Source organism: Cryptomeria japonica, chromosome 8, assembly GCF_030272615.1.
Source record: "Cryptomeria japonica chromosome 8, Sugi_1.0, whole genome shotgun sequence".
NCBI lineage: Eukaryota > Viridiplantae > Streptophyta > Pinopsida > Cupressales > Cupressaceae > Cryptomeria > Cryptomeria japonica.
Window position 1 is genome coordinate 726,406,072 of NC_081412.1, and position 21,690 is coordinate 726,427,761.

Genomic DNA, 21,690 nt, shown 5'->3' on the forward strand with positions numbered 1-21,690 from the left:
GTCCTCATACCGGTTCACATAATGCCAACAACAACTCCTTTCTCTTAAAATGTGTACTTTAGAAATTCTTTTATCAATTTCATCTATCAATGAGTGATCCAAATAAAACAGTTTATACATAGACACTTTTTTATGATAATGGAGTTTTCTTTAAAGCTTGTAATGGAGTTTTCCTTAAAGCTTGTAATGGAGTTTTCCTTAAAGCTTGTATATCAATTTCACCCCATATATATATATATATATATATATAGAGAGAGAGAGAGAGAGAGAGAGAGAGAGAGAGAGAGAGAGAGAGAGCCTATTTCTCCCAAAATATTAACTTTATAAACGCTTATATCAATTCCATTTGTCAATGAGTGATCCAAATAAATCTGTTTATATATAGACATCTGTTATGATAGTGGAATTTTTCTTAATATATATATATATATATATATATATATATATATATATATACTTGCTTACTTTATAAATTCTTCTATCAATTTCATTTGTCAATGAGTATCCAAATAAAATAGTTTATAAATAGATATCTTTCATGGAAATGGAGTTTTCCTTAAAAGTTTGTATATTAATTTCACCATTATATATAGAGAGAGTGAGAGTAAGCGTAAGCGCTAACAACTCATTTCTTCTAAAATGCTTACTTTATAAATTCTTCTATCAATTTCATCTGTCAATGAGTGATCTAAATAAAACAAAAGACATTTTTATGATACTGAAGTTTTCATTAAAAAATCATATATCAATTTCACCTGTCTCTAGTGATCCAAGTTAAACAGTTTATAAATAGACATCTTTTACGATAATGAAATTTTCCTTAAAAACTTGTATATCAATTTTAGCCCCAATGAGTGATCCAAATTAAACTATTATAAACACCTTTCATTACTTGTATATCAATTTCAATAGATGTTTTAATGATAATGGAGTTTTCCTATAGCATTTCAATCGACTTTTGCATGTCTTTTCTTGAATGCAGATAAATTTTTCCAGCTCTCTAGCTCTCCAAAATATTATTTAAAGCAACTCAATACCCCGAGTCAATCTGAGAATACTTGAATCCTAGAGAAATTGAAGCTATCTTCCTTTCATTACACGATGACATCCACAACACATGTTGGGTTTAATCATCTTGAACACAATGCTGTGGAGAAACTCATGTCCAATGGACGCAATCATCCTGATGTTCAGGATAAGTCTGTTTTTCCTCCGGGTCAACGTCCCGACATGTCCCAGGTCTGTCATTCTTATACATTTCCAGTCATAGACCTCAAAGATCTGGATGGGCCTCATAGAATAAAGGTAGTCAATGAGATTAAGCGGCCATGCGAGGAGGATGGCTTCTTTCAAGTAAACATCAACATTTATTTTGTTCTTTCTCCTTTATCTGAGCATGACCTAAATTTTATATGGATTATTCAGATCATGAATCATGGAGTGTCAGAAACTGTGATGAAAAGCATGATGGACATTGCCAAAGAGTTTTTTGAAATGCCTGTAGAAGACAGGGTAAGTCTCTATTCAGAGGACGCACAGCAGGCTGTCTTGGTTTCTACAAGCTTTAATGTCACCAAAGATGAATTCTTTGAGTGGAAGGATTATCTAAGACACCCATGTCATCCGCTGGAGAAATTTATTAATTCATGGTCTCAAAAGCCTGCAGTTTACAGGTAGTGACAAAAAACTGAAAAGAAAAATAAATACAAAGAAAGTTTTTCACAGGATTTCACCAAAAAGTGTGTATGTCTATGACCCCTTTTTTTCTCGTTTCACTTTCTTGAAACAGAGAGGTTGCAGGGAAGTATTGCAAGGAGATAAGAGTACTGGTTCTAAGGCTTCTGGCTGCAATTTCTGAAGCTCTTGGACAAGATTCTGATTATTTGAATGCAAACTTTGGAAGCTCTTGGACAAGATTCTGATTATTTGAATGCAATCTTTGGAAAGCATAGCCAGGAACTGCAGATAAATTACTATCCTTCATGCCCAAATCCAGATCTTGCCCTTGGCGCATCACCTCATTCAGATTCAGGTGGCCTTACTGTTTTGATGCAAGGAGATGTGAGTGGCCTGCAAGTGCTAAAAGATGGGAAATGGTTTGCAGTAGAACCAATACCCAATGCCTTTGTGGTGAATGTTGCTGATCAAATTAAGGTTTATAGTAGTATAAATGTTATTCACTGTATACAAACTTCCTCTGTTCAAAACTTGTTTTGCGAGGACTGGATTTTGAATTGTTTTTGTGTGAGTTTTTATTAGGTTGTTAGCAATGGAAGATTCAAAAGCGCCAAGCACAGGGCCATAACCAATACCACCACTGCACGCATATCTATTCCCACATTCTATGGGCCTTCCTGTGATTCCTTCATTGCTCCTGCAACATCTATGGTGGATGAGGAGCATCCGGCTTTATACAGAGGATATAAATTTGAAGAATACATGAGGATATTCTGGAGCAAAGGTTTGATGAGCAAGAGCATTTTGGATCGCTTCAAGATCGAAACCAGTCCATGATTGAAAAGTGTGGTATATAACTGATGTTATTGGAACATACATACACGCTGGTATGGACAGTGGACACTAGCTGGTATAGAAATAAGGTGGAAGAGTGAAGATACTGAACATTAGTAGTGTATTGAGTTATATGTTTATGGATAGTTGGTAGTTGGAAAATTTCAGTTATATTACTGAATCTATATATGTAGTGGAGGATGAATGCAATATAATAACTAGTTAATATATTTTATTTATGTATTATGTAAATTTTCCAGTTTTATTACTGTTTTTATGTTCCTTCAATAAAAATCGTTGCACTTGTTTGTTGTTGATGTGAGGGAGAGATATGCTGTTGCAGTATGATATGACAGAGACAAAGTTTAGAAAAGAAATGTATACAAGTTAGAGGATAAACGTGAGGGTTTTAATCGCTCTTATGAATATGTGCTGGTTATTGATCTCCAGTTGCTCAGATTGGATGTAAGGGTGCATAATTTACTGAATTTGATTTTAACTTTCATTGTTGGTCCTAAAGTTTAAGTGACATTTAAATTAAAGATGGACAGGTCATACAAACAGCTGGTAATTCAATAATGGGAGGTTTTTGAGTTTAACTTCTAATTGATACATGAAAAGTTTACCATGGTATCAGAGTTTAGATCAGTAATGTTGTTCAAAGGGGGTGTTGAAAATGAATCACATCTCATTTGAAGATGGACCATTCATAAAAGAAACTGGTAATTCAGTGATAGAATACCTGACAATAAATGAAAGATCCTAGGTTTGATTTCTAACAATCTATGAATAAACATAGAAAACAAAAACACTATGATCCATAATAATATCTTTCAATTTTTCTCAAACATTAATTGAAGAGTTTGCATCATCCTATTTATCAACAGTATACATTGGATTTGGCTTTGTCCAAAACTTTTTCTTTTTCTTTTTAACTCTAGGAATGGTTTCAACACTCTTTCGCCTATTTCAAAGTAGTTTTACATTCATTCTTTTCACTTCTACTATTTGAGGTCTGCCTTTTTTCAGAAGAGATAAAATGTGTTACTTAGCTCCTTTTATGAGACCATATGTTTAATTGTCACAGAGATTTAATTCCAATTTCTGAGCAGCTCTATCTCCCATTCAATGTAACTATAAACTTCACCCAGATCGACCCACCGATCAGATGTGTTTTATTTATATATATATATATATATATATAATTTATTTATTTCAAAATTAAATATTACTTAAAAAAGACACTATCAAATCTATAAGATTTTCACTATTCATTCAAATCTTGTATGCAGTTTCTGGATTTGATTTTTTTCAACTTCTTGAATTCTCTTGCATCCTGATTATGAATGACAGAGTGTGATTCAGAACGTTGATGGTAAAAATTTCCAACACAATCAAATCCATAAATTGCATACGAGAAAGAGACACTATGACAAGTTTAAGTAATCATGAGAACATTTAATATAGCTTTTCCTTGCAGCAATTATACAGAAGTGATCCACTCATAACCTCTACAGAAATTCATCCACTCATTACCCTGCAGCTTTAAGTAATATTATATATATTTTATTTATTTAAATATTATAATTTAAATTTATTAAATTTTATATATTAATAATTAACAATCTAAATTAAATATTTTAAAATATTAAAATTTTAATTTATTAAATATTAATATTAATGAAGTTATTTAATAAACCTATCATTAGTCAAAAGTTAATAAGAGAATTCTCTTCTGTTTAATCATGGTTCTTTCCCTCCTTGATCTATTGACCAAATGCAGTATATTCTTCTCTAGGAAGATATTGTATTGTGTTGGCATCACAAAATTGTCCTCTTACGAAATTCGATGAGCTTTTTTTGACAATGACCTATGAAATTTCTTTCCTAATGAGCAAAATTTTGCAACAATGACAATGGCTTTTCCTATTGTGGTTGTCCATAAGCGCATTTATATCGATGATAATGCATCCTTCTAGCTGGTAGCTCCCAAAGAACTCAACAATGGTCCTCATATCTCTCAATGACCACTATTTGCTACTCACCCACCAATGAATTCTTCTTATTAGCCATGGTTTTGTTGCAATCATGTTTTATGTTCAACTTGAGTGTTTTTTTTTTTGGAAAAAACTGAAAACCCTAAAACACAAATGATTTTTAAACATGTGTTTTAATAAAGATACTTCACTCATTTTCCTATGAATTTGAAGGTGAACTTCCATGAATTTTATATTTTTAGTAAATTTGTTGAATTTTGAACTTGAAGCCAATGAGTTGATACAATTCCAATCGTAGAATTTCAAGGATTCCAACGATTGCTATGCATCCTCATATGATTGTATGCGCTTGTACAAGTCAAAGGAAGTCACACTTAACTATGGTGCCATCAAATTATTGTAGGTTGAGATAAGAAATATCTTAATTGAAGTTAAATGCCATTACAAAATGAAAGCATACCTTATTTTTTCTAAAAATGTCATGTTGGTTTCTTGTCTTTATTTTGACATAGTTTGCACTAGGGTGCAAATTTATCCCAACCAAAATGGATACTATCCCTATCCACCCCATCCAAGTATTAGATAGTCGAGAATAATGAAGTTAAGGTATCTTATGTAGTCATTTTTTATGTTCTTTTTACTAGGGTCATCACCATGGTTCATACGGTTGTTTTGTGTGAATTTTGAGGTAACTCCTTATGATGGTAAAGTGAACATAGGAATGCAAAGTGAATCACTATAAGATAAATTTTGGAATCATGCAAGATATGGGAAAGGAACTTATAAAAGAAGTAGAAATGAGAGGTTGTAGTGGAACATAATTTTGTGTTGATAGATATCTCATATTCAAGAGTGTGTTCTTAGTGGGAAAAATTATTATGATGATGTCAATTGTAGGGAGTGGTTTGATGTGGTATCATGTCATTTTTTTACCATTATGATGAACCTATGCTAATTGAATATGAATGTAAATAGTGAAAGTTTAGACCATTCTTTTGAAATTTAGATGTTAACTAGGTCCAATAATATTACTTATCAAATAATGCTATTCATTTTAATTTTCTCAACAAAATAAATTTTGTAAAATAGTTTTTTCTAAGAATCATAATCCTTCAATGCAATGAAAATTCATGGATGGTAGCTACAATAGATCTCTCTCTATTTGATAAAAAATATATATTCATATACTCCTAATGTACTTTAATCCTTAGTAAAGAGCTTGGTAGGTATGTTATTAATTAATTCAACATAATCACCTATAGAACGTAAAGTTTTCCAAATATAAACACAAGCATTGATCTAGAATATAGCAAACCTCTTCCATGATAATATTTGGGCAATTCCTCATATACACTCAATTGTTGTTTTTCAAAATTTGAAAATGCATACAGTCCTAATGAACCTATGAAATAAACATAGGAATTAGGAAATTGAGTGAAAGAAAAAATCATACATGAAAGAAACTTTGATCTAGACTTAAGCATGTTATCATGTTACCTGCAATATCAATAATTATTACATAAAGTAATAGGCATGTTAGCATTGAAAATGATAATAACATGGTAAGTATATGTGCCATAGAGATGCATATTTAGGTCAGATGTTTAATTAACAATCAACTTTGTGTGAATATTCATTTAATCATTTGTAGTGCAATTATGGATAACAGTGGCAAAAAGTATTTACGTTAACCAAAAATCCATAAAGTCATACAACATTAAAAGTTGATAAAAGTATAAAATATATCCAATAAAGTCATATAGGCTTGCCAAAATCCATATGGACATAGAATGTCATATATCCATAATACAAAACATATGTTCAACAATCCCATACATGCATAAATTAAAGGACCCTAATCTAGTCATTTCCTAGTAAGCGAAGGAAACAATTCATGCGCTGACTTTGACTATTGAGTGGACGGAGTTGTATATGATGTAGGTGTCTTTTGACTATGCTCACTCATCCTCCTCTCTAGAATTTTCTTGAGATCCACCTAATAAAATAAAAAATTTATACATTAATATATAGAAATTGAATTTTAGAATGACATATAAAAAAATAATCACTTACTGTGTACAAATAATCACAATGTTCATATCCACAATAGGGGCACATTCACGATCTGGAGTCACAAGTCCCTACAACAAGTATCGAGATAGCAATTAAACTACATATAATTATCAATAGGATTTTCAATACTAGATAGTTGAAAGAACAAATATAATGTGAAATTTACTAGTTTTTCTCATACCTCTACCAAAGAAACAAAACTTGCTACTGCTGCAACAATACCATGCTCCAACATGGTGCAAACTCCAGGAGGAGTATCTCATGTCACCAATTGAAAATGGAACAAATGCCATTTAATTACCAAAACTATCTAAAATTATTTTACAACACCATTAATGAATAAAGATTACATGGGTGAAAGTCTGTTGATGACCTTCACTATGAGGTGTCAATATTGAATCTCCAACATCAAACTAGTTAACATCCAAAGTGAGTTATGAGAAAACCATTCACATAAGGTTTGACTATTCACATACATTTCTTTACTAGTTATATACTAGTGGAGTAGACAATGTCATCAAAAATGGGGGTAGGGGAATGTTGCGCATGGGATAAGGTATGTTTGCCTAAGGAACTTGGGGGAACAGGAATTCGGAGTCTGGAGAATCAGAATTTAGCCTTAGGTGCTAAGTTGGTTTGGAAATTATATGACAAGCCTAGCTCCTTATGGGCACAGATTATGTTTGCCAAATATTTAAATAATGGAGTGAGAGAGTACATATTTAAAGTCTCAAATTTGCCTTCGGGTTCTGCTATTTGGAATTTTCTTTGTAAATGTAGATCAGTTATTTTGCCTCATCTCTCATGGTGTTCATAATGGTAGAAAGGTCAGATTTTGGGATAAAGTATGGAATGGACACACACCTCTGGTGAATATTAGGGATTTGTCTCCTCTGATCACTATTCTTTCCTCCCTTTGGGGTGTTTTTCTAGCAGATTATTTTGAAATTGTGAGTAGTGGACCCCTTAAGCTAGCTAGATGGAAGTCGATTGATTTCTTAGATGTTGATCAAAGTATGAAATTAGATTTTGAGAAGATTTTGGAGGATAGAATTGTATTTCTTTCTGATTCTAAGGATGAACTTATTTGGACAAAGAATATTTCTCGTAAGTACACTGTTAAAGATGGTTACAACTCTCTTATGGTTGCTAAAGATTTATCATCCTGGCCTTATAAGTTTTTTTGGCATTTGGCTTGTCTTCCTAAAGTTGGAGCCTTTTTTTGGTTGACAGTTCAGGACAGAGTCCTTATAGGTATGAGACTAGACAGGCTTGGTATTACTGCTATTTTCCCTTGTGTCCTTTGTAACAAAAATTTGGAATCTTCTTCACACCTGTTCCTACATTGTGATTATGCTTATGAATGTTGGCAGTAGTTGTTTGAGAAGTTAAATATATCCTTTGTTATTGGTAAGGATCTCATTTCCCATATTAGATCTTGGCCCTTTATGTTTGCTTCATCTTTTTATGCATGCCTTTGGATCATATCTCCATCTATTATGATTTGGAATGTTTGGCTAGAGAGAAACAACAAGATATTTAAAAAAACAAGTTCTCCTGTGTTTGAGGTTCTATTAAAAATTGAGTATTCAATCTCTGAGGTTGCTTTGTCGTTTATTTGTAAGAATTTGGAAAATCTTACTTCTTTTTCGCACTAGGATAGTAGAGTTACTAGAGTTTGGAAGATGATGTCGGTTTTACCCTCTCATGGTTCAATAAAAAAGAATGATGCAATAGGCAAGAGATGCTCTGCTAGATGGAAACCTCCTCCACAGGGGCACTTTAAATTGAATTTTGATGGGGCCTCTCGTGGTAACCCTGGGCCAGCTAGGGTAGGCATAGTAATTTATGATCATAATGCAAATTTTATTCGAGCTAAGTGTCATGCTATTGGTTTTAAAACTAACAATTATGCGGAATTTCATGCTTTGTCTTTTGGATTGGATATGGCAATTTCTTTGGGAATTAAGGACTTAATAATTGAAGGTGATTCTATGGTGATTATTCAATGTGTTATGAAAAGGAAATCGAATTGTTGGAATTTGCAGTATATAGTTGATCTCATTTTACAAAAATTAGAATTGTTTGAATCTTTCTTGTTATCCCATTGTTACAGAGAAGTTAATAAGATTGCGGATTATTTGGCAAATTTAGCCATTGATATCAATGCTAATCAACGAGAGGTGGGTTTTGAGGAAATTCCTTCTAGGGTATGGGAAGGTTTGCAGCAATAGTTATGTGATTTTCGTGAGTAATGTTGATGTAAAATTTTATGATGATAATTATTCCCACTTTCCTCTTTCATTTCAAGTATTCATGTTCGTTGTCTGGAGGAGAGTTCGAGCTCATGGTATTTGATACAACAGTGTTTTTCCAAAGGTTTTTTGATACTTTCTTTTTTGGCAAGAAGGTTTTTGGCTCATGGGATTTGGCACAGGGCTTTGGAAAATTTTGTCTTCTTCCATTGATAGCAGCTGTGAAGTCTACATTTGAAAATCATCTAATGGGTTTTTTTTGGCAAATTGCCATATGGGCTCTATGTAAAACTGATATTATATGTGTTGTGACCACATTTTGTATGTGGTTTTGGGCGGGGTGTATAAACTGATATGTTAGATACTATAGGTTTATTTTATGAGCTACGATCGGAGGTTTTCTTCCCAGGGTTATTTCCTCCAGTATGCTCTTTGAATCCTGTGTAAAAAATAAAAAAGTTTAGTGGAATAATCCACTTTTATTGAAAAAAACAAACTATTGTGAACACTCTTACCCTAAATTTTTACCACAATCAGTATACCAATTTAGTTATTCTTATATTTCAAAATAAATAAAATTAAATGAACTTGCAAAGATTCACCTGAGTATCAATGTTGAATGCTTCATTCAAAAAATATTTTTTCATGACAATGTCCTTTATACTTGATGTCTCCTATACATGTGCATGCTCACTCATGAGATCACAAGTGGAAACAGACTTGTAAGATCAACAAAAGTGAGCTAAAACTTGAGGGCTAGCATGCTATATAAGGGTCTAAGTGGGTGAGCTAATGGAGTCTAAAGTATCGACCTTGACACTATCCTTCACAATGGAAGGAATGGTGACATGATCTACCATAGGTCTGGCCAAATGTCTTGGCACCAGGTTTGGGTAATAATGTGCCCCAACTTTGTCATGTGAGTAGCCCCCACCTCTACCATAGAAATCTAGATAGTCAAAATAGTTTAGGATCTCATTGAGGACAAACTCACAATAGAGTTTCTTAAAAATCTATTGAGGTACCTCATAATTAATGCATGGAGGCTAATAAAAAACCATCCACCACCTATCCCAAACATTATTCTTAATCCCTTCGTGGTGGCACTAATGGATATAGAACCTCTTGTATCCAAGGTATAAAGGTTGATTGGTTCGAGGGTCCATGAAAAGTGCATACAAGTTGGATTTATCAATTTTACTTTTCTTCACTTCCTCATATAATAGTTTGTCTAAATAAAATTGATTTTGTTGTTCTTTTTTATTGAACCAAAAAATGATTTTCCGACTCACTAATGTTGTATGAGATAAGATAGATTGCAAGTAATTAATAAGGCTTGTACTAAAAAAGTTTGTTGCAGTAAGATCTTTTAGCCTTGTGATCAATTTCTCAAGCTATTTTTGGTTATTTTCTATTTTCCCTACTACGTTTTCTTGTGTACCTAGAGGATGTCTAAAGATATAAGGAAGTGTTTGATGTTCTTATCCTTTAGGGGGTGTTCATGAGAAGGTGATTGAGAGTTATCCAAATTTTGGTATAGAATCTCAATTCTTAAAAATTAAAAGAAAGTTTAATTAAAAAACCTAATTCAATCTACAACTTCACAAAAATTGACAAAAAGAAATAAAAAAATGCATACCTCTTCAACCTCCTCAAAGTCGTGGCGAAATTTTGGTGATTATTCTTTCTTTGACAAGCACACGTTGGATGAGCTAAAAAAAAAAAGGTGAGAATGCGGGATACTAGCAAAAACGAAGTTGCAATATTACTAAAATAATATTAACATGCCGAATATAATACATTTTAGTAAAAGGCATGTAATGCCCTTAAAAGAGAACAATGATTGAATTTATTTTAATAGAAATAAAATCATAAAGGAATACTCGAATAATTTGCCCTCCCCACGTGCCTTGTCAATGCTTCCCTATATTGCAGGCATATGAGGCGTGGCATGAAGCTAGAGAAGGTGGGAATTGTTTAAAAAGTTTCTTCGGGGGAGGGTGGGGGGGAAGAATTTTTTATATACTCTGCACCAAATTGTTTCGTAGGAAAAGAAGTATCCTTCTAAGAACAGTAAAACAGATTCAATCAAAGGAGATTGGTTCACAATAAGGTAAACCCAAGCAGCAACAATTTATCTTCAATGCTGGAAAGGGTCTCAGGTTAGTGCGTTGCAATTTATGCATAGTCAATTTAGAACACAATGTCTCTTGTGTTGTTATGTTGCAAGTGAAATGACTGTTGTATGTTTGAAAACAAGGCTCAGTATCTTTTCTCTTCTACATTTTATTTGTTATAAGCATTGATTTAATCAGTCAGGTGCAATAGTTGTTTTAGAGGGAATGCTCTCTTCGTATGTAGTTTTACGTAAGGTATTATTTGATGGGCTATATTGTATGCAAGAAAAGTGTTACTATTATTAGAAGATTTTCCAGTCAGTCAAAATGGAATTGATGTGGTATGGATCTTATTAGGATTGGAGACTGAAGTTGTGTGTGGTTAGATTGGGGTGTGTATAGGTATGTATCTGATTTTTGAAACCTTCTTTTGTCACTTGTTTCTTTTATTTCTACTTGATGTCCCATGAAAAAGGTTAAATTAATAGCTTGAGGTCTATCAATGATCAAACAAGGTTGAAGTAATGGCTGATTTCATGACATTCAATTGCTTTTAATCTACACTTTTAAATTCCTGAAGCTGCTATATAACATTCAGAAAATCTGACAATTTAGTAGAGACAGATGATGATGCAATGCTTATGGGTAATGCAATGCTAGGGATGTAGAACACCCAAAACCCATCTGCTTTTTGATTGAGGAAAAAAAAAAGCCCAAGGAACTGAGACATTCATCTACTTATAACATCCTTATGCATGGGGAACTTCAAGCTTCTTAGAAATTCTGCTATTATTTTGTAGCCTGGAGAATAGGCTAAAAGGGAAGTAAAATATACATTCCATTTTTTATAAGAATGCTGTTACCCAATATGGACTACACAACCATTGAGAGAAATTCTTTAGAGCCTAATGATTATACTCATTTTCATACCTGGGTAGAAGTTATCCACACTCATTATGGAAAAGATTCAGCAACATCTAGTTCCTTGTATTGAGATGAGGCCTCCCAATATCTAATTAATATTTGTATAAGATATTCTGACACTATTTGCATCTTGCAAAGATTTTTCCTAGGTAGAAGAAACCATATGTTGTTTATACAACCAGTTTGTAGAGGAATATATGCTGCTACCTCGTAATCTCTCATAAGAATGCATGGTTGTTCCTAACAAATGCAAGCCATCCGCTAAAGATTTATTCCCCTATACCATTAGGAATCCATGCCATAATATTTACTATGATAACACTGTAGTGTGATGTTATCATGTTGTATCTAAAACAGAACCAATTTGATAGTAGAAATGTTAAGATCATTTTACATATCAAGCAAGTCTTAGGGTATTAAGAATGATAGGAAGTCCTAAAGATTTAAAATTTGTTTTATTCTTCGAGTAAGGTAAAGATTTGTTTCATATTTTGACACTAAGTTGACCAAATCAAAGCATCTTATGAAGGTGTTTACAGACACTTGGAATTGAGATAGCTATTTTTCCTATTTGACAACTGTTGTTTGGATAAGCTAGTGACCAGAGATGCAGAAAAATCTTCTTGCATATGTTTGAGATTTTTGCAAAACAAATTTATGGGTTTTTTTCTCCGTTCCTTCCCCTTTCCAGAACATATTGAAATTCTGAATTTGGCAGAGAGATGTAAAAGATATGACTATTTGAATGTTGTCTTTTGCTCCAAACGGCAAGTATCAAATCATAGTTGATTTTTGAACTGCAACCATATGGGTTCATATGATAGTTATTTGCTATCAGTTATACATGGGAAAAAGATTAGTAACTGAGTTATGATCCTACCCATAATTAATTAAGTCATGAGGATCCAAGATCCTTTGTACTATTGGTTATTGAATGGAGTTGTGTTTATAGTGTAGATTAAATTCCTTTATGGACTAACTACTTGTTAATTATTCCTCTCTACTAGTTAACCATCCTAGGAACTGAAAATTAGTTACAAGCATGTCTTGTGGTGTTGTTTCCTCTATCTTATTAAATGTCCAGATATCATAGTGAGATGATTGGGACCTTACGTGCTATAAATATTGATTATTAGTGACTCGCACCAAGGAGTGCATTGCTTAGATTGATTTACATTTTCTTCCATATAAATAAGTTCAATGGATAATGCTGTAGATAGGTGTTGCATGGGCATAAATTTAACATAGTGAACTAGATTCCATCATGCATGTTGTCACATGTTGCTAGATCCTTTGTGATGGGTTAGGCTCCTCTAATGGAGTAGCACGCAGAACCTTAATGCTTCAAGGCAGGGTGGATATCACTGATGCTCTCTCTCTCCAAGTTATCGAAGATGAATTGACAAGGATTTGTAATACGAATGATGATATACTGTTTATCATGTCTTATTGACTGAGATATGTAGAGTTATCTCTTATTTATTTGCCTTTATTTTATTTTTATTTTTCAATAAAAGTGGATTATTCCACTAAACTTTTTTTTTTATTAATATTTTTTATTTTTTACACAGGATTCAAAGAGCATACCAGAGGAAAGAACCCTGGGAAGAAAACCTCTGGTCACAGCTCATAAAATAAACCTATAGTATCTAACGGATCAATTTATACACCCCGCCCAAAACCACATACAAATTGCGAGCACAACACATATAATATCAGTTTTGCATAGAGCCCATATGACAATTTGTCAAAAAAACCCATCGGATAATTTTCAAATGTAGACTCCATAGCTGCTATCAATGGAAGAAGACAAAATTTTCCAAAGCCTTGTGCCAAATCCCATGAGCCAAAAACCTTCTTGCCAAAAAAGAAAGTATCAAAAAATCTTTGGAAAAACACTATTATATCAAATACCATGACCTCGAACTTTTCTCTAGACAACGAACATGAATACTTGAAATGGAAGGGGAAAGCGTAAATAATTATCATCATAAAATTTTACATCAACGTTACTCAAGAAAATCATATGACTATTGCTGCAAACCTTCCCATACCCTAGAAGGAATTTCCTCAAAACCCACCTCTTGCTAATTAGCATTGCTATCAATGGCTAAATTTGCCAAATAATCTACAATCTTATTAACTTCTCTGTAACAATGGGATACCAAGAAAGATTCAAACAATTCTAATTTTTGTAAAATGGGATCAAGTATATACTGCAAATTCCAACAATTCGATTTCCTTTTCATAACACATTGAATAATCACCATATAATCACCTTCAATTATTAAGTCCTTAATTCCCAAAGAGATTGCCATATCCAATCCAAAAGACAAAGCATGAAATTCCGCATAATTGTTAGTTTTAAAACCAATAGCATGACACTTAGCTCGAGTAAAATTTACATTGTGATCATAAATTACCATGCCTACCCTAGCCGGCCCAAGGTTACCACGAGAGGCCCCATCAAAATTCAGTTTAAAGTGCCCCTGCGGAGGAGGTTTCCATCTAGCAGAGCATCTCTTACCTATTGCATCATTCTTTTTTTAAATTGAACCATGAGAGGGTAAAACTGACAGCAGCTTCCAAACTCTAGTAACTCTACTATCCCAGCGTGAAAAAGAAGTAAGATTTTCCAAATTCTTATAAATAAATGACAAAGCAACCTCAGAGATTGAAGACTCAATTTTTAATAGAACCTCAGACACAGGAGACCTTGTTTTTTTAAATATCCTATTGTTTCTCTCTAGCCAAACATTCCAAATCACAATAGATGGAGATATGATCCAAAGGCATGCATAAAAAGATGATGCAAACATAAAGGACCAAGATCTAAAATGGGAAATGGGATCCTTACCAATAACAAAGGATATATTTAACTTCTCAAACAACCACTGCCAACATTCATAAGCATAATCACAATGTAGGAACAAGTGTGAAGAAGATTCCAAATTTTTGTTACAAAGGACACAAGAGAAAACAACAGTAATACCAAGCCTATCTAGTCTCATGCCTGTAAGGACTCTATCTTGAATTACCAACCAAGAAAAGGCTCTAGCTTTGGGAAGACAAGCCGAAAGCCAAAACAACTTATAAGGCCAAGAAGATAAATCTTTAGCAACCATAAGAGAGTTGTAACCATCTTTAACAATGTACTTACCAGAAATAATCTTTGTCCAAATAAGTTCATCCTCAGAATCAGAAAGAAATACAATTCTATCCCCCAAAATCTTTTCAAAATTTAATTTCATGCTTTGATCAACATCTAAGAAATCAATCGACTTCCATCTAGCTAGCTCAAGGGGTCCACTAGTCACAATTTCAAAATAATTTGCTACAAAAACACCCCAAAGGGAGGAAAGAACAATGATCAGAGGAGACCAATCCCCAATATTCACCAAAGGTGTGTGTCCATTCCATACTTTATCCCAGAATCTGACCTTTCTACCATTATGAACAGTCCATGAGAGATGAGGCAAAATAATTGATCTACATTTACAAAGGAAATTCCAAATAGCAGAACCCAAAGGCAAATTTGAGACTTTAAAAATGTACTCTCTCAGTCCATTATTTAAATATTTGGCAAACGTAATCTATGCCCATAAGGACCTAGGCTTGTCATATAATTTCCAAACCAACTTAGCACCTAAGGCTAAATTCTGATTCTCTAGACTCCGAATTCCTGTTCCCCCAAGTTCCTTAGGTAAACATACCTTATCCCATGCAACTAAAGGGAGTTTCTTCTTGCCATCTTTATTATTGTTCCAAAGAAAATCTCTAAGAGTATCCTGTAAACTAACAATGACTGCTTTTGGAGACTTCAAAACAGACATGAGATATATGGGAACAACATTCAAAACAGACTTGATGAGAACAATTTTACCCGCCAAAGTTAACCATCTTTGATTCCATGAGAGAATTCTTTTAGAAATGAAAGAAATAATCTTATCCCAAAAACCAATCTTATCCTGTTTAACAAAGAAAGGAATCCCAAGGTAAGTACATGGAAGATTTCCAGTCTCAAATCCCCAAAAACATTGCAACCTATGTTGAACCAGTTTTGATGTATTAAGGAAAAAAATCTTTGATTTATCACCATTCACTTTCTGACTAGAAAATGATGCATAATTTCATATTATTCCTTTAATCACTTTTGCCTCAACTAACGAAGCATGTCCAAATAATAGAGTATCATCTGCAAAGAGACAATGAGAAATACTTTGGGGAATATTCTGAATCCTTATACCTTTCCAAAGCCCCCCCACTTTAGCAGCCCTAATAGCCCAACTAAAGGTTTCAGCTAGGAGAATAAACAAAAAGGGAGAAAGGGGATCTCCCTATCTCAAACCCCTAGAGGAAGTGAAAAAACCACAAGGAGAACCATTAATTAAAACCGAGAATCTTGCAGAAGAAATACATGCACGAATCCATTTGACCCAAGCCTTGAAAAAACCTAACTTCTCAAGAACAACACATAAAGCCCCCCACTCTACTCTATCATAAGCCTTCATCATGTCTAGTTTAAGTATCATGGCCGGGGTTCTTTGGGTGGAAATAGAATGCAGCACCTCATGTGCTATAATTGCACCCTCTGTCGTCTCCCTTCCGAGAACAAAACCACCTTGCTCCAACAAAATGATCCTAAGTAGAATTTTTGCCAACCAAAGGGAAATTGCCTTCATAAATATCTTATACAAAGTGTTACATAAAGCAATGGGGCAGAAGTCAACAAAAGTCTTAGTATCCTCGTTTTTAGGAATAATTGCAATCATTGTAGTATTAAGTTCTTTTAAAATGGACCTATTTCTCCTAGATTCCTCGAGAGCCAATAAAACATCATTTCCCACAAAATCCCAACATTTCTGAAAAAATAAAGGAGTAAAACCATCTGGTCCTAGGGCTTTATCCGGATTCATGGCAAAGACAACACTCTTAACTTCTTATAAGGAAAAGGGAGACATCAACATCTTATTGTCTTCCAAAGATACTAAAGGAGGAATATTAGATATAATATCATTGCTGAGATTTCCATTTTCCGAAGATAATAATGACTTAAAAAACCTAACTACCTCTGAAGCAATGTCCTCTGGCTCTGTCAATAAATTCTCATTCTGACACTGAATACAAGATATCATATTCTTACATCTTTTAATCTTAGTTGAAGAATGAAAAAAATTTGTGTTCCTATCACCATCTGAAAGCCATAACTCGCTAGATTTCTGTCTCCAATAGATTTCCTCTCTAGCTAACACCTCCTCAAGCTGTAATTTTAGTGACTTCAATTCATCGAAAACTTGTGGCACCATACCATGTTGAAGCACATGAGTATTAAAATACTCAATCGTATCTTGAATCCTTTGTCCCTGCTAAAAAATGTTCTTAAAATGCGTGATATTCCATTCCCTAATATTCAATTTTAAATAACTTAACTTCTTAGCAATCTGAAACATATGAGACCCAGAACAAAAAGGAGCAGAATTCCACCATTTCATAAGCAGAGGTAAAAAGGAAGAATCCCTAAACCACATGGGCTCAAATTTAAATGGAGACTTAAAAGAAGCCCTATCCTCAATAACTGAAAGGGAAATTGGAAAATGATCAGAACCTAAGACCGGTAAAATAGAGGAAAAGAATTCAAAATCTGAATCAATCCAATTCTCAGATAACAAAAACCGATCTAATCTCTCAGCAATCTGCGAAAAATCCCTTCTCATGTTTGTCCATGTGAAAATCCCATTCTGAGACTTACAATAAAAAAGGCTCATATCAGAAATGAAATCCCCAAAGTCATCCATAATCCTTTTATTAGGAAAACACCTCCTTTTTTCTCATCTAAATCAGTGATAGCATTAAAATCACCCCCGAAGATACTAAAGGAACCATGTTTTAGTACACTGTGATACATATAGACATAATATATCAAATAATATATATCTATTTGTATATATATGGATATGTATACATATACATCTATATATGTATGTATGCATATGTACACATATATGTATATGTGTATATATGTATCCCATTGAATTCTTAAAATGCTTCTTTGATAAACTCTTCTCTCAATTTTATTTGTGAATGAGTGATCCAAACAAAACAGTTTATGAGTAGACATCTTTTATAATATTGAAGCTTAAGCTGGTATACCAATTTCACCATATATATACACACAGCTAGCAACTCATTTCTTCTAAATTGCTTATTTTATAGACTCTTCTATCAATTTTATATGTCAATGAGTAATCCAAATCTAACAGTTTATAAATAGACATATTTTATGATAATGGAGCATTCCTTAAAAGCTCATATATCTATTTCTCCTGTATGTGAGTGATCCAAATTAAACAGGTTTATAAATAGACGTCCTTTATGATAATGAAGTTTTCCTTAAAAACTTATATATCAATTTCACCTGTGGTGAGTGATCCAAATTAAACTGTTCATTAATTGATGTCTTTTATGATAATGGATTTTTCCTTTAAATTTTGTATATCAATTTCACCTCTCTATGAATGATCTAAATAAAACAATTTATAAATAAAAAAATTTACGATAAATGGAATTTAAAAAACTGTATATCAATTACACCAGACGTATTTTATGATAATAGAATTTTCTTTAGCATTTCAATCGACTTTTGCATGTCTTTTCTTGAATGCAGACGAATGTTTCCAGTTCTCCGGCTCTCCAAAATATTTTTTAACCCAACTAAATACCCGTAAGTGTAAGAAAACCTGAATCCCAGAGCAATTGAAACTTTCTTCTTTTCATCACAAGATGACATCCGCAGCACATGTTGGGTCTAATCTCAACGCTATGGAGAAACTCCTGTGCAATGGACACAATCATCTTCATGTTCAGGATAATTATGTCCTTCCTCCGGGTGAACGTCCCGACATGTCCCAGGTCTGTCATTCTTATACATTTCCAGTCATAGACCTCAAAGATTTGGATGGGCCTCATAGAATAAATGTAGTCAATGAGATCAGGCGGGCTTGCGAGGAGGATGGCTTCTTCCAGGTAAACATCTACATTTGTTTTGTTTTCTTAATTTTATCTGGGTACCCCCAAAATTCAATATGGATCATTCTATTCAGATCATTAACCATGGAGTGCCAGAAACCGTTATGAAAAGCATGATGGACATTGCCAGAGAGTTTTTTGAAATGCCTGTGGAAGACAGGGTTTGTTTCTATTCAGAGGACCCAAGGCAGGCTGTCAGAGTTTCCACAAGCTTCAATGTCACCAAGGAAAAATTCTTTCGCTGGAAGGATTCTCTACGACACCCATGTCATCCGCTGGAGGAATTTATCAATTCATGGCCTCAAAAGCCTGCACTTTACAGGTAGTAAAAAAAAAATTAAAGAAAGATAAAAAAATTAAAAGAGAGTTTTTCACAGGAATTCACCAAGAAGTGTATGACCCTATTTTTCTCATTTCACTTTTTTGAAACAGAGAGGTTGCAGGGAAGTATTGCAAGGAGGTAAGAGTACTGGTTCTAAGGCTTCTGGGTGCAATTTCTGAAGCTCTTGGACAAGATTTTGATTATTTGAATGCAATCTTTGGAAAGCATAGACAGATGATGAACATAAATTACTATCCTCCATGCCCAAATCCAGATCTTACCCTTGGCATAACATCTCATTCAGATGCGTCAGGTATCACTGTTTTGATGTAAGGAGATGTGAGTGGCCTGCAAGTGCTAAAAGATGGGAAATGGTTTGCAGTAGAACCAATACCCAATGCCTTTGTAGTGAATGTAGCTGATCAAATTGAGGCTTATAGAATTATAAATGTTATTCGCTTTATACAGACTTCCTCTGCTCAAAAATTATTTTGGGAGTTCTGAATTTTAAATTGTTTTTGTGTGAGTTTTTATTAGGTTGTAAGCAATGGAAGATTCAAAAGCGCCGAGCACAGGGCTGTAACTAATACAACTGCTGCGCGTATATCTATTCCCACCTTCTATGGGCCTTCGTCTGATACCTTCATCACTCCGGCAACATCCATGGTGGATGAGGAGCATCCAGCTTTATACAGAGGACATAAAGTTGAAGAATACATGACAGCATTCTGGAGCCAAGGTTTGAAGGGCAAGAGCATTTTGGATCGCTTCAAGATTGAAATCAGTCCATGATTGAAAAGTGTGAAATAAAGATGCTGTTGTTAGTTATGTACCCTCAGTTTGGTGTCCTATTTTGTCAGTTTAAGATAGCTGTCAATCTTCATCACTTTGTTGTCAGTCTCTTTAGCAGATTTATACTGCAGACAGTTGTCTCACGGTGTGCATAAATATGTAACAATTGATGAATAAATATATTGAGTTATTCAGCTGTTCGCAGTCTCTGTTCTATCATTTTTGTTGTTTTCCTCTGTTGTATCATTCTGATTGTTAGAACATACATATGTTGGTATTGACGAATCAGATACCAAAAAATTGTTTGTTTTTTTATTTTGAAAAATACCTCATCAATCTTACATTTTTTAGCTTGAAGGATTGTCGAAGATACCCATGTTATCCTCTACTGGAAGTCATCCACTTATTGCCCTGCATCTTATGGTGACCAACATAAAAAAAACCGACCCTTTAATAAGAATTTATAAACTAGCAGCTGCATGTTTTTTCCATTTAACAGTGAGTCGATAGGAATTTGTCAAACAGTAGCATCTAAATTTAGAAAATGTTTACAGAGGAATTTAATGTACAAACAGTAGGAAGAAGAGAGTGATTATCCAATCATTTGTGCTAAAAGTAGTTGTAAGCGATTTCTGTGCAAAGTATTTTCATTCGTAAGAGCTTTTCCATCTACTACCGAAAGTGTTAAATCTGAGTGGAAGATAAGTAAGGATTTGCACATCCTAGTTGCAAGAAGGGTCAACTGCAGTAGGTGATGCAGGCGTCTTGCAGATTGGTGTTAACAGTGAGTAATTAATATAGATTTCTGATGTTTGTGTGAAGAATAGTCTGCACATGTAAGCAGTTAATAACAGCCTTTGCTTAAATTGAAACCGTTGGTTTTGAATTCCAATATTTGAAAGTGTGTACGTTGAAGTGTAATTTTGATATAATCACTGGTTTTGACTCCTAACTTTGATATAGTCACTGGTTTAAGGATGATGCATATTGTAATTCTGACTGTTAATTTGGTCACTACAAAAACTGTCTCACGTTAAGTGTCTCACATGCAAGTCTGAAAACTGTATCTGAAAGCTTTCTTTTTCATCTTATATCATCACCTGTAGGCTATTTTCCATCTCAAGAGTCACCTATAGGCTATTTTAAATAATCACATAGGTCTATTTTCTTTTCAGTTTCAGAGTTAACTTCTGATATTTCAGCACCTATAGGTTTCAGTTTTATTTCCAGCACTCCTAACAAAGCTTTAAGTTTTGTTTGTGGCATAATTTACCGAGTTTGCATTAGATAAAGAAGACAAGTTTTGCATAATTTCCTGCTTGATATGACACTTTCAACTATCTATCAAATTAGAAACCACGGAGAATCGCGAAAGAAAAACTCTATTAAATATTAATAATTTAGCATTTTCCCGCAATAAAATCAGTTAGACCAATAAAAAGCTTATCATTTTAGAATGATGATTTGAAGTACTCGTTAATGTGTTGTATAATAGATATAGTATTTGCAAGTTACAGTATATACAAAATATCAGTGTACTCAAAATATAAGACATACAAGTAGTTTTTTTGTCTTAATGCATTTGCTAACAGCAATCAAAGTTTTGTTAAGCACAAGGAGAAGTTAATTACAGCAGAGAATTTCAACACAGATTTCGAAAAAAAAATTCTAGA

At 33.6% G+C, this 21,690-nt stretch overlaps 1 protein-coding gene and 1 pseudogene across 1 annotated transcript; both read left to right on the top strand.

Annotated features, from left to right (window-relative positions):
* The first annotated feature begins 1,101 nt into the window (after positions 1 to 1,101).
* Positions 1,102 to 2,514, top strand: LOC131046796 (protein DMR6-LIKE OXYGENASE 2-like). The gene is made up of 5 exons (XM_059210735.1): positions 1,102 to 1,239; positions 1,426 to 1,673; positions 1,790 to 1,902; positions 1,943 to 2,154; positions 2,260 to 2,514. The coding sequence occupies exons 1-5, from the start codon at positions 1,102 to 1,104 to the stop codon at positions 2,512 to 2,514; spliced, it is 966 nt and encodes a 321-aa protein (XP_059066718.1).
* Positions 2,515 to 18,696: 16,182 nt separating this feature from the next.
* LOC131046795 (protein DMR6-LIKE OXYGENASE 2-like) lies at positions 18,697 to 20,078 on the top strand (annotated as a pseudogene).
* The last annotated feature ends 1,612 nt before the right edge of the window (positions 20,079 to 21,690 follow it).

Coding starts and splice junctions, on each gene's coding strand:
- LOC131046796 (XM_059210735.1), top strand. CDS start 1,102: ATGACATCCACAACACATGTTGGGTTTAATCATCTTGAACACAATGCT. Junction 1,674..1,789: donor CAAAAGCCTGCAGTTTACAG/GTAGTGACAAAA, acceptor TTCTTGAAACAG/AGAGGTTGCAGGGAAGTATT. Junction 2,155..2,259: donor ATGTTGCTGATCAAATTAAG/GTTTATAGTAGT, acceptor AGTTTTTATTAG/GTTGTTAGCAATGGAAGATT.